This window comes from Periplaneta americana, chromosome 13, assembly GCF_040183065.1.
Source record: "Periplaneta americana isolate PAMFEO1 chromosome 13, P.americana_PAMFEO1_priV1, whole genome shotgun sequence".
NCBI lineage: Eukaryota > Metazoa > Arthropoda > Insecta > Blattodea > Blattidae > Periplaneta > Periplaneta americana.
Genome location: NC_091129.1, coordinates 34,091,376 through 34,103,696, shown reverse-complemented (window position 1 = coordinate 34,103,696; position 12,321 = coordinate 34,091,376). Strand labels below are relative to the sequence as shown.

The 12,321-nt window shown below is 34.4% G+C and overlaps 1 protein-coding gene across 3 annotated transcripts in view; it reads right to left on the bottom strand.

Annotated features, from left to right (window-relative positions):
• The window catches only part of br (broad-complex core protein), a 263,269-nt gene that overhangs the window by 41,449 nt on the left and 209,499 nt on the right, over positions 1–12,321 (bottom strand). The window contains exon 6 of one of the 3 annotated variants that reach the window (XM_069843011.1): positions 1,429–10,460. The exons of 1 other annotated variant lie outside the window; for it this stretch is intronic. In XM_069843011.1, coding sequence (XP_069699112.1) covers positions 10,156–10,460 — 305 coding nt within the window. In that variant the 3' untranslated portion in view covers positions 1,429–10,155. Of the gene's footprint in view, positions 1–1,428; positions 10,461–12,321 lie in introns of those variants that run through there. One more of the 3 variants, XM_069843018.1, reaches the window with a different exon arrangement.

Here is a 12,321-nt window from a genome sequence, read left to right as displayed (position 1 = left end):
CACAGTACTGTACTGAAAATAATTTGCTACTTCATACACATTAGTTCTCATTTCGAATTCCATAGAAAAAAACAGGCTCTGTAAAATAAATTTTAAATGTATAATATTTCATATTTGTTGTTCTCCAAAGTTCTGGCTACTCGTGGTATTGATTGGGTTTATATCAACGTGAAGGCAAAACAGATGTCAGATGTCCCAAGAAAATATGGTGTTGAACGAACATAATGTGAAGACAGAACAGATTTAATGCCTTAAACAAGATGGTGAATTTTTTAATAACGTAGAAATCCAAACCACCATCTGCAAATGATGCTTTTAACTTTAAGCATAATTTTATAAATTCTAGTTGGAATTTTGATTGGCACAGTTCTTCAACATTGTTTTAGAGCAGTTTCAGAGAATGTAATGAAATTTTAGATTTCACATATTTGGTAGTTGATCAAGTGAACAGAATCTTGGTGAGAGTAGGAATAAATGTTTTCGTGTCCTTCTCATCCCCCAAACTTCAGATTTCTCATACTGGATGCTAGTCTATAATAGATGTTTGCAATTGTGAACCAAATTGCTGCTTACATATAAACTTCACTCATAAAACTGTCAGACGACGATGTAACAATCTTATACATGTAAATTTGCCAATGTGAATTTTAGGTTGTATCTAGTTTTTCATACAATTCATAAATGACTGCATTTGAAACAACATTTTCCACAGACCTTTTCATCCTTGTTTCATAAAAATTTTAATGATAATGTCTTGGAAATGAAAACAAATTGTTTTTGGCATAAAGAAAGAACTCCTTAAAAAAATTATTATACTGTATCTATTATTAATAACAGCATCATGATAGTCATCTTGTATAATATCCAAAAAGAAGTATAGTAACAATGGTGAGCACATTCAAATTCTTCATTATAACAAGGCCAAGGCCATGATATATTAAAAGGTTAAAGTAAATCCGTAAGTCAACAAATCTACAAATATTTCCTCTGTGAATATCTTCCTTCAAATTTTTATCTAATAAAATTACGGTATTTAAAGATACTGTCTTCCTATTTGTAACTGACAAGTGCAAATATATATATATATATATTATTATTACTATTGTATAGCAATGATAGAATTGGTTTAAGTCAGTGTTTCTCAAACTTTTCTGAAGTGGGGACCACTTTTTTAAGTCAGAACAGTTCTGCGGACCACCTTACTCTTGTTCCCTTCGAAAGCAAATTTATAATTTTTTAATATACTTTAATATCAATATACTTACATTTTAAAATAAAATTAATTCATTAAAATTAATTAAATTAAATTAATTTTATATTAGTATTAACTAATTAAGCTAATGTTAATAGAATAAAATTCATTTTTGTTTCTTTAATAATTCAAGGCTATTAGAGTTTGGATAACCTTTAACTTATTAACAAAAAAAAAAAAAAAAGAATAATTAATGAGATGGATGAGTCTGCCGATTCTTGCACAGTTGTTCTATATTTGGACGTATGCTGGTAAGCTTAAGTTGGAGATCATTACATACATAGAGTCGATTTCGGTAGCTTAACTTTGTTTTTATTACAGTTAATGATGAAAACCCTTTCTCACACAGATATGTAGAAACAAACTGAATTATAATCCCTAAAGCACCATTGTACAGTTCACTGTATTCTCTTTCACTTGTGATGCAGTCCAGAAATTCACTGTATCTTTCGCTTGGCATTTCATTTCAAGTGTGGTGTCATTCGAGAGTTCAATTAACTGTTCTCTTTCACTCAATGAAAGTTTGTTAGTTTCAATATCGCAATGAAAGTGATCACGAACCCATGAAAATTGGTCATAATTACTCGGAAAATATGTTTCAAATTGTGACCTCAGAGTTGTATCATTGGTGTATGACGTACTGTACCTGACCATTTCAATGTGTAGGCTGGGTGTCTGCAAAACTATTAAGAAAGTCATAAATACATGAAAAGGATCGGTCCTCTTATGAATTTGGGTGGTCCCTGGCTGGGTTACAGGGGCAGCGCCAGATAAGCAGGGAAAAGATGGCAAGAAACAACACGTTCATAGTGCTTTAAATTCCACTTTTGTTGCTGGGAGTAAAGTGGGACATCAGTGGACGGATAGGGTAATAAATGTCATAAAATATCAGTACTGAGAGAAAAAGTAAAAGGCGATTGCCATGTATCATTTCCAGCTGTAGAGTAATACGCAATTCGTTTGAATATTATTTTTTCTCCTGCCTTTTTTGATGGACCACAATAACAGACCTCGAGGACCACAGGTGGTCCGCGGACAGTAGTTTGAGAAACGGTGGCTTAAGTCAATGCAAGAGCCTGAATTGTGACAACTGCCTGCATGATACTGGGAAACCAGGAAGAAAATGATGTAGATCAACTACTCCCCAGTGCCAATGGAGAATAATAACAACAGCAACATTTTCCTTCTTACTTCCTAGAATATGTTTACTAAGTCTTTTTCTTTCTGTTACTTTGGACTTGCAATGCACAAGATTATGTTTATTCACGAATTCATTAGTAATGCATAAGGAGCACCTATTAGCATGCTTTAGCAACTATATGTTGATACATTCTTCAAGATTAATAAGCCAGAGTCCTTTAAACTCTTTTAACAAGAGTTTCACTAAAACAATGACATTATGTCCACTGAAGATTTATCTTCCTTTAACGCTGACATTTTTCTCAATTGCTATACAACTGTACGGATAAATAAACGTAAAATTTGTTCCAACTCAAAACAATATGATTTTTATGTTTCCGCAATATGATTTTGATGTTTTCGTACCCATCTTTCAATGCCATTTGCTGTTATGATACTATGAAAAAAAAAAAAAAAACAGAAGAACCATGTCTTGGACTGCTATTTCTGTTTAACGCGAATTTCTAGCTTTATGCGTAAAAAAAATCCATCTTCAATTCAGATTTTCCTTCAATATCTGTTAAGCATAGTACAGTCAACTATGGATATAGTGAACCTCTGCGGACTTGCATATTTCGTTCACTATATCCGAAGTGTCTCTCCCCTAACCTTAAATGACGGAAATGAATGAAATTGTGAACAAGAAAATAAAATATTTAATTTTTGTGGAATGGATTACACTGTATAGTGAATTCTGTTACTCGCAGTTGATCTACTTAAACTTTGCTGTTGGCTCAAGTCCGCTTGCGAAAGACAATGTTCAATGTCACTTATAATATTCACCTTATCTTCCAAAGAAAACACTTTACGCTTCCACATAGAAATGACAAATGCTGTTATGGTGTTACTGTGTACTCAGCCTTGGAATTTCCAGGGTCACTTAATGGAAACAGGGAGAGGTTTGATGGAGTTTGAAAGCCACCAAAATCTTACCTTCATTTATGCTCTGGACATAATGTCTGTCCCCTTTTAATAAAAGAAGGTAATTTCATTTTCCGTTGTTTCGATACTATCCATCATAATGGAAATGTTTCTGAGAACAAAAGACAACTCTTTGCCAGTGGAGAATTATAAATAACAGTAGAGTAGAGTGCCTGAGAACAGAATGTCAAACCCTTCGACGGTGGAGTGAGGCAAGGTCGTCACGTGTTGCCTGGATTTACAGTAACTCACAGCTCATTGTCTAGGAATCACTAATCCTATCTTTGTCCTTTGACTAGAGGGGTAAGAACCTTAGAATGTTGTTCTCAACACATTCTTTCAATTTTATACAAGAAGGTTGACTTCAAATAAGAATTTGTCAGGATACAAGGTTCACTATAACCAAAGTGAGGGTCCACTATAAACAGAAATATTAATGTACTTTTTAATGTATGCGGGTCGGGACCAACGATTTAGGTTCACTATAGCTGAATGTTCACTATAACCGAGTTCACTATATCCAGAGTTGACTGTAATTCTCTTCTGATTCCCAAGCCACTTCAAAAATAGGTAGCAAATAAGGGATTGCAGATCTCTTCCACTAAGACTGGAATTTCCTCAGATTGTCAGTTTCAATACTCCAAAAAGCCCTACTTAATTTCACACAATTAAACAATCTCAAAAGAGACCTAAATCTTACAAAAAACCAAGCTGACTTATGAGGTTCTGGATTACAAGTATGGCAGCTATAATCATGTATTAAAAGTATCAACCTATCGCAAGCATCATCATATGATGTAATATTTTTTCTAAAATGGTGAACATGTTTACTGTAGTGATGTAAATGGAAATGGACTTATGTCTCAGTTAGATAGGCATCTCTTCATAAACTCCTGTAAGTCAAAACTAAAAACTGTACACAATGGAAAAATTTATCCCTCAGTACTAATGGCTTATTCTGTATCTATGTAAAAAAAAAAAAAAAAACAGAGACATGATATTCAACTGGACTTCTAACTGGAATGCAGCCACGATACAACATGTTTTCTTGTTTTTAATGTAGGTGAAACAGCTGGGTAAGAAATCATTACAAAATCAAAGAGTGGCCTTTAGTGCCGGAAGAAACAATTGTGAAGTACACTTGAAGGTTATCCTCTGATTGAGGTTCTGGCTGATATATACATGTATTATCAGGCAGTACATCTCACTTGACGATATATGTCAGAGGAAGAACAACTGTTTGTATTCATCTGAAGTCTGACTAGTGTAATATTTAGCTAGTTGGCAATGTATGTAATGGAGGGGAAAAGGAACTGGCCATCCTACCCCATTATCTCCTGGCCTAGTTGTCTCATAAGTAGTGCCTCCTTGGTATCACTTGTGAGATTCAGACCTGTCTTTGGACAGTTGACTAAACAAGAAACAACTTGAAGGAGGTTTATTACAGCACTGGACAAGAAAGACAGTGGAAATCAATATTTGAGAAAAAAGCTTCCTAAGTTGAAAATTAAGAGGGCATTTTCACTGACCCTCAAATCTGCAGTCATGGGCAGCACATTTCGTTCGAAGAAAAAAATCACTGAACCTGATCACTGTGTGATCAACTTTCCTTGAAAATTTTAAAGCAGATAACTATATCAAGCTAGTGGAAGAAAATATGCAAACAATATTTGAGGTAATAGGCTGCAGTATGTCCCTCAAAATTCATTTTCTGTACTCTCATTACGATTTTTTTCCACCAGGATTCATCTCAAATTGAAAGGTTGGCAAAATGATTACTCAGCATTCTTGCTGGCTATTGTTTCTTTCTTGGTAGAAGTTCAGGGTCCAGTTACAAATGAAAAACTATTTCAGAAAATCATTTTAAAATTTTAATACAATTGTAAGTTTTTTGCAATTATATGCATGCAATTAATTTTAGTGACTGAACTTCTGTAACATATTTGTGTTCTGCATTTCCTTTTGCAATTCAAATACAGTAAAACCTCGATAAGACACGCCCGCTTATTACGCTTTTTTTTGTCCGGTCCTGCACATTTCATATATAACGCATTTATAAAATACCCCGTTTGTTGCGCTCAAGTCCCGCATAATATGCTGATTTTGTGGAATATTTTCGATGTAATTTTCAGCAATGTACTGTAACAGCAATGAAACACCTTGGTCATTGAACTCACTGGTGCCATTAACCTGAAAAGTATTGGTATTCGACCCTTTACCTGCGCATTTAAACCTTCATACTTTATACCTTAGTATACCCCACCCTCTTGTTACGTTCTCTTATTCGACTCCTTATCTGCGTAGTTAAAGCCTACATACAGTTACAATACCTCACCCTCTTGCTAACCCTCTCTCTCAAACAACATTCCTCACTCGGCCATAATAAAATTCTGGAAATTTTTGCTGGGCAGTTTGTTGTCCTTTAGTGTACTGAAGTGTCTGTGAATATGATTACAATGAGTGTTAAATGAAAAGCCCTTTCTGTGTGGGAAAAATTGGAAATGTTACGGAAGTATGATGAGAACAGTACTCTTACTCAGAAACAACTCTCTGATTCATTAGGAATCCCAACATCGATATTAAGAACGATAATAAAACATCGCGACTCAATCACTACAGCTGCGACGTAGGGAGGATGTAATCACAGAAACTGAAGTGTGGTAAACTTGAGGACTTGGAGAACACGCACACGGCAAACAACTATAAATGACTTTTTTTTTCGAAAGAATTAAGTACAATACATATTGTAAATGTCTTTGACGTACAGTACAGTAATTACATAATGGAGTAATGCTGTATTACCTTTCATGAATCGTGTATTTCAATAAAGAAAAATGCTAATAGATACTGTATATAAGTCAAAATTAGTATACCCGCCTAATACGCAGTCCCGGTTAATATGCGTTTTACACCTGGTCCCAGTTAATACGCGTTTTACACCCAGTCCCGGTTAATACGCATTTTACACCCGGTCCCTTGAACAGCATCTTATCGGGGTTTTACTGTAGACCACTTACTGTGCTCAGTGAGACAAAATTTTCTTCTGAAAGTGAAAAATATGAAGAAATAAAAAGTGTTATTTTAGAAAATTACAAACAGATTTTCCCGGAAAATGGTAAGTGATGGGGTATTTTGGAATTCAAATTTGGATTCAGGGCACAAGAATAAATAAAAATCAGCTACTTATGTTTCTGACTACACCTACTGATGCAATGAGACTCCTCACTCATTAGAGACCTCTGATACAAGATATTGAAGACCAAGCAGTAATCCAATATGAAAAATTAAACAGATTACTCAATAGAAACTAGTGGAGAAAATACAATGCTTTACCACAAAAATTAATTACACAAAAAGAGTTCATTCCAAAGTACAAAAACTTAAAAAACCACCTCAACTTTCCCAATGAAAAGCTTCAAATAAAAAGGAATCCATTAGAATTCGTTAATATTAACTCTGAAATCAGTATTATGGAAGAATTTAAGAAAGGAGACTTTCATGTAACTCAGTAGTGTCAGAGTTGTAAGCTCCAATACCGGTTGTGGAGCTAGATCGGAGCTTGAACTTGCTTATGTCTGTGGAAACACCAGAGCACGCAACCAGTCTAGTGGAGCGCTCCGCTCCGTTTAGTCCCTGTCTGACATCGCTGATGTAACGGAAGTGAAACAATTAGCACTAGAAACAATTATTCTTCTGAAACCTGGCTTCATATTTATACTGATGGTTCTTTACTGGACTGTCATGATGGTGCAGGAACAGGAGGCATGTGTAACCTTTTTTCATTTTACAAAGCAGTTGGGAAAGGCACCACAAACTTTGATGGAGAGATGGAAGCCATTTATACTATTCTTAACAACTTAGTTAAAAAAACTAAAACATTCGCCAGAATTGTTATTTTTACTGATTCCAAAGCTGCTATCTAGGCAATAGTCAATAATGATTCATCTTAAACATCCAAAGCATATCAATGTAGTTACATGATTAAACAGCTCCATAATCGTAATAAGAAAATAGTTTTACAATGAATTCCAGTTCACTGTGGAATTGAAGGCAACAGCAGATTAACTTGCTAAGAAAGTATGTTCCCAACTACAACACCATATTACAACTCAACCTTTCATTTCTGTAAAATCAGATATACATTCACTGTACAGACAAAGGTTTATAGATACAGTAAAGGAATCATCTAAAGATCGTTCTACTCAACCCCAACCTCATACCAGATCATCCAAGGAATTCTGCTGTAGCAGTCTTTTGTCTCCTGATTGGCAAAACATCTGCATAAGATTGGCTTTTTTCTTACTTTTGTTAAGTTTATTTATACATGCTTAACATCTGTGGTCATAGCGCATTTTTAGGGTCTGTGGGATACTGGAGGCCATAGTTACTATTGTTGAGTTCCTGTTTCTATTGTGTGTTGTATTTTTTTTTTATTTTATTTTATTCGGTTATTTTATGACGCTGTATCAACATCTAGGTTATTTAGCGTCTGAATGAAATGAAGGTGATAATGCCGGTGAAATGAGTCCGGGGTCCAGCATCGAAAGTTACCAGCATTTGCTCGTATTGGGTTGAGGGAAAACCCTGGAAAAAACCTCAACCAGGTAACTTGCCCCGACCAGGATTCGAACCCGGGCCACCTGGTTTCGTGGCCAGACACGCTGACCGTTACTCCACAGGTATGGTCTGTGTGTCCATATAACTGATTTTTAGATTTTGTTTAATATTTATGATATTGGTGATTGAGGTGGTAATGAATCATGGTATGTAAATTTCCAACCATGAAAAACCCTGTCAGATTGGCTGGCCATGGGGTTTGAACCTAGGACTTCCCGAATATGAGTCTCAGACACTACCATCTAAGCCAACTCGCTGGTAAGATTGGTATTATTCCGTCACCAAATTGTGTTCTTTGTGGAAAAGCTGAAACGATGGACAGAAATTATCTAGTTAACTGTAAGTCTCTTCCAAACACTCCTAATATCTACGAAAAATATTCGACTGCAAGACAGCTGATGGCTTCACTGCTAAAATAGCTGAGCATTGAACAACATGTTTCCAAGCAAGATAAAAAGTTAAAATTTGTTTAGTGGTATCAGTAGTGTAAATATTAATATAGTGTAATTCCTCATATCAGGCACCCAAGAGCCAGTAAATTACAAACTGAAGTAGCAACCTAGGTTTTTTTAATGAGGTGCCTGAAGGGAGCCTTGGATGACAACAACATGTTTCCAAGCAAGATAAAAAGTTAAAATTTCTTGTTTAGTGGTATCAGTTAATATAGTGAGATCCCCCACATCCAGCACTCAAGAGCCAATAAGGTACAAACTGAAGTAGCAACCTAGATTTTTTTAATGAGGTGCCTGAAGGTATCACTGCTAGACAACAGTATTATCAATGTGGCACAAGCGAAACAAGAAAGCAGCAGTTGCAAGATGGCAGAACCTCTGCAAGAGTATACCACTGTCTCTAAATAATCTATATAACTATTTTCCAATTAACCAGCAAAATCGGTTACCCAACACTAGCTTTCTGTCTCACAGTTGCCGGACAAGACAGATTATACTGTTAAATAATTATGTGTTGTTATATAAACCACATATTGTACAATAATTCCTGATAACTGTATACTTCTAACTCAATACAGGTAATGAAGATGTAAGCGTGACAAGACAGAGACAAAATTAAATGGATATTTGTTTTTATGTTGTTGTAGCGGTAAAACAAATTTTGAGTTACGAAAATTATCACAAATGATACGCTATTTTAAATCCCCTCGTTCTTGTACTGAGGATGTTTTTACTCAGCCTTTAATGATCTTTTCATTCGCTCACTCGGTTTTCATGTTGGTATAGCGAAAGACCAATGTACCATCAGCAAAACAGCTGGAGTTAAGCCTTTGTATGCTAGAGACTTACGTTCAAATCTCGGTAGTTAATGAAGATAATGTTTGGATTAGGTTTCAGTGAGGTACTCCCGTTTCTCCAACAGGATTTCACCATAACTCTATTAGCCTGATGTAACAGAAAACCACCACCCTCCCATGGTTTACCATGAGCATTATCTACGACAACCAAGTGATCTAGTTTTGATGCTTTACTCCTACACAGAATAGCTGGGTTAATTATGAAAATTAAAGTATCCACCAATGAAATAAAAAATAATAAACAATGAAGAACCAATAAAAATAAACTGGTATTCTTCACCCAATCCTTTGTTTCAAAATATCTGCATTCTAACTTCTAAAATTCTTTATACTATACCAATGATACTAAAACAAACTACTTAATTAGGCTATTCTGAAAGAATCATATTTTTCATTCAATCCTTTCCAAGTAATGTAAAATTATTGTCAATAATAACATATTTTTATTAATTATATTGGTATGATCATTTTCTCACAAGAAAGCAGTTCACCGTACATTTTAAGAACAAGAAAAGGTTCTCACTGTTTAACATTTAATGAATAAGATTACTGGAAATCTGTGACAGAATTATGATAGTGATCATATGTTCGATCTCATGATGCAAGGAAATGCATGTGGAATACTATATGGCAAAATATTTGGAAGGATCTTGGGTGTAGAATATATAGCAGAGAAAATGAGAATGGTTGAACTTTGTCCCTGAAGTTTATATTATACACTGGAGAGCCTACATTATGCTTCATCACACAGAGCAGTGGTTATAGAAATATTCAGACTTATAGCTGCAATAAAGATTTCTGGTAATCATGGAAGTTGATAGCCATGTGATTGAGCAACATGAATGATGCTAACACACAAGAATAGCTGCTACGTGGTTCACTGGTTCTGAGGAGGTTGCTGTCCTAGGACATTCTGTATGGCTGAGTTCTTGAGCAGCCTCTTGAGCATTCCACTGGAGCCTCGATGCTGAAGACTTTTGTGAGTGGTCAAACTATTCTTGGTCCGATAGCGGCGGCTGCAGAACTCACACACATAAAGTGTGTCTGACCGTTCATGCTTATCCTGGAAGTGGCGTTTAAGGGAGTAATAACACGAGAAGGTGCGGCGACAGTATGGACATTCCTGAGGTTCATTTATACCCCCACTGGTTGGAGGGGGGATTCGATAATGCACACCACCACCTGTAAGCAGGAGGAAAAAATCATTCTGTACTAATTTAAGTAATTACAAATTGCTGTAATCTGCATAATTACGACTATAAAAATATAATGAACGTAATTTACACATCCAATTAGGAATTTTAAAATATTAAAAGCTTTTCATTTTACCTACCTATATACAGAATGGAAGGTGTTCAATGACAGTTAAGGAATGAATTCTTAGCATAGTATGAAATGAAAAGTCCTCTACCATTTTCTTCCTTTGCACTTAGATTTCCCAGAAATAATAATTTTACATGATAATTTTTTATCCTATTACATTTAGAAATACTAATTTTATAAAGATCTTTACATTAGAGTGTTCAGTTGCAACAAATATTTTCATACTGTTTTTGTCACTTGTATGGTTTAAATGTATTTTAATGCTTTAATTATTAATAAATCACTTTAAGTAAAGAATGTTTGGCAATTCTGGTACCGAAATGTAGATGTGTGCTTCACCATAAGGCCACAGTTCTACAGGACGTATATCAAACTGCGAGTAAAGCATTTTGCAAGGTGGAGCATGTAGCAGGCAGTATTTCTTTACATCTATTCCTCTCAGTGCTGCAGAGAAGGGGTGCAAGTGCTACAGAATTTAATGTGATGTTGCGTTTTTTCTCTATGAAGTCGATTTTCTATTAAATGAATAGAAATAACGCTAAATGGCAAAGGAAAATTCTGTTCCCTTCTTCTTAAGAATTTACTCTGTGACGTTACTGTCATTGAACACCTCTTGCCCTAAATAAATATATATATAACCTAGCATGTAAATAAATACTATTAAAATCAATTTCACTTATAATGTCCATATATTATTTGCTTCCTTATAAAAAAATGTAAAGGATGTCTATGCACTAAATATGAGTAAATGGTAACAAATCGGTAAATGTAAAGTACAGAACTATTAGTGATAAACATTGTATGTTATGTTTCTATTTGCAAATAAAGGCCACTACACAGAGAAACAAAATGACATATCCCTCATTAATTTTGTAAAAGAAAACTATCAGTACAGCTCTATATAGATAAAAACAGACAAATTATTATTGGTTTGTACTTGAACATATAAATATCTGTAGTTTCAACTGATAGGATTATAATTTAGTTCTAGTTCAATATTAACAGAAGCCGTGTTTTTAAAATGACACAATCAGGTTTCTATGGTCAATTCATGGGGATTTTGAAATTATTTCCTCACCTATGGGCAGCAAGAAAATCATATACACTTCTGTACAAAGTAGATTAAGCACTATTCATGCATAAAATGCTTTGAAGATGTTACACTCGCCTTCTGTAGTACTGTAATTCAGTTAAAAGTATTTTCATACGTGAATTTATTTCAAAATAATATACACAATGAAAATAAAATTAAAATTATAAAATAAATAATTATCTTCAGGAAAAAAAAAATGTTTGTATGTAGTATTATACTAAAACATCACGAGTATAACATAAGTACTGCATCAGGGCATGTAACAGAACACTTTTACTTTGTGTATCTGTAACTGTGCTTTGCAAGAGGTACATGAAACCTTTATACGCAGTATAAAATTACATTAAATTTATCTACTGTATGGAATATATATACATATATTCAAATAAAAAACTGGGGACATATAGTTCCAAGCAATGAATATACAGACATTATTTAATTTTTCTTCAGCAATATATTACAGATACAACTATGTAACTCTGACTTTAAATAGTACTAGTATATCTTAGAAATGATGATTCACTGTAGGAACAAACTTTAGAATATGTTATAATATGAATTTTTTCACTTTCATAGGCCACAATTCGAAAATCTACCAGTATAAATACAAATCGCTTAATCAAGAAC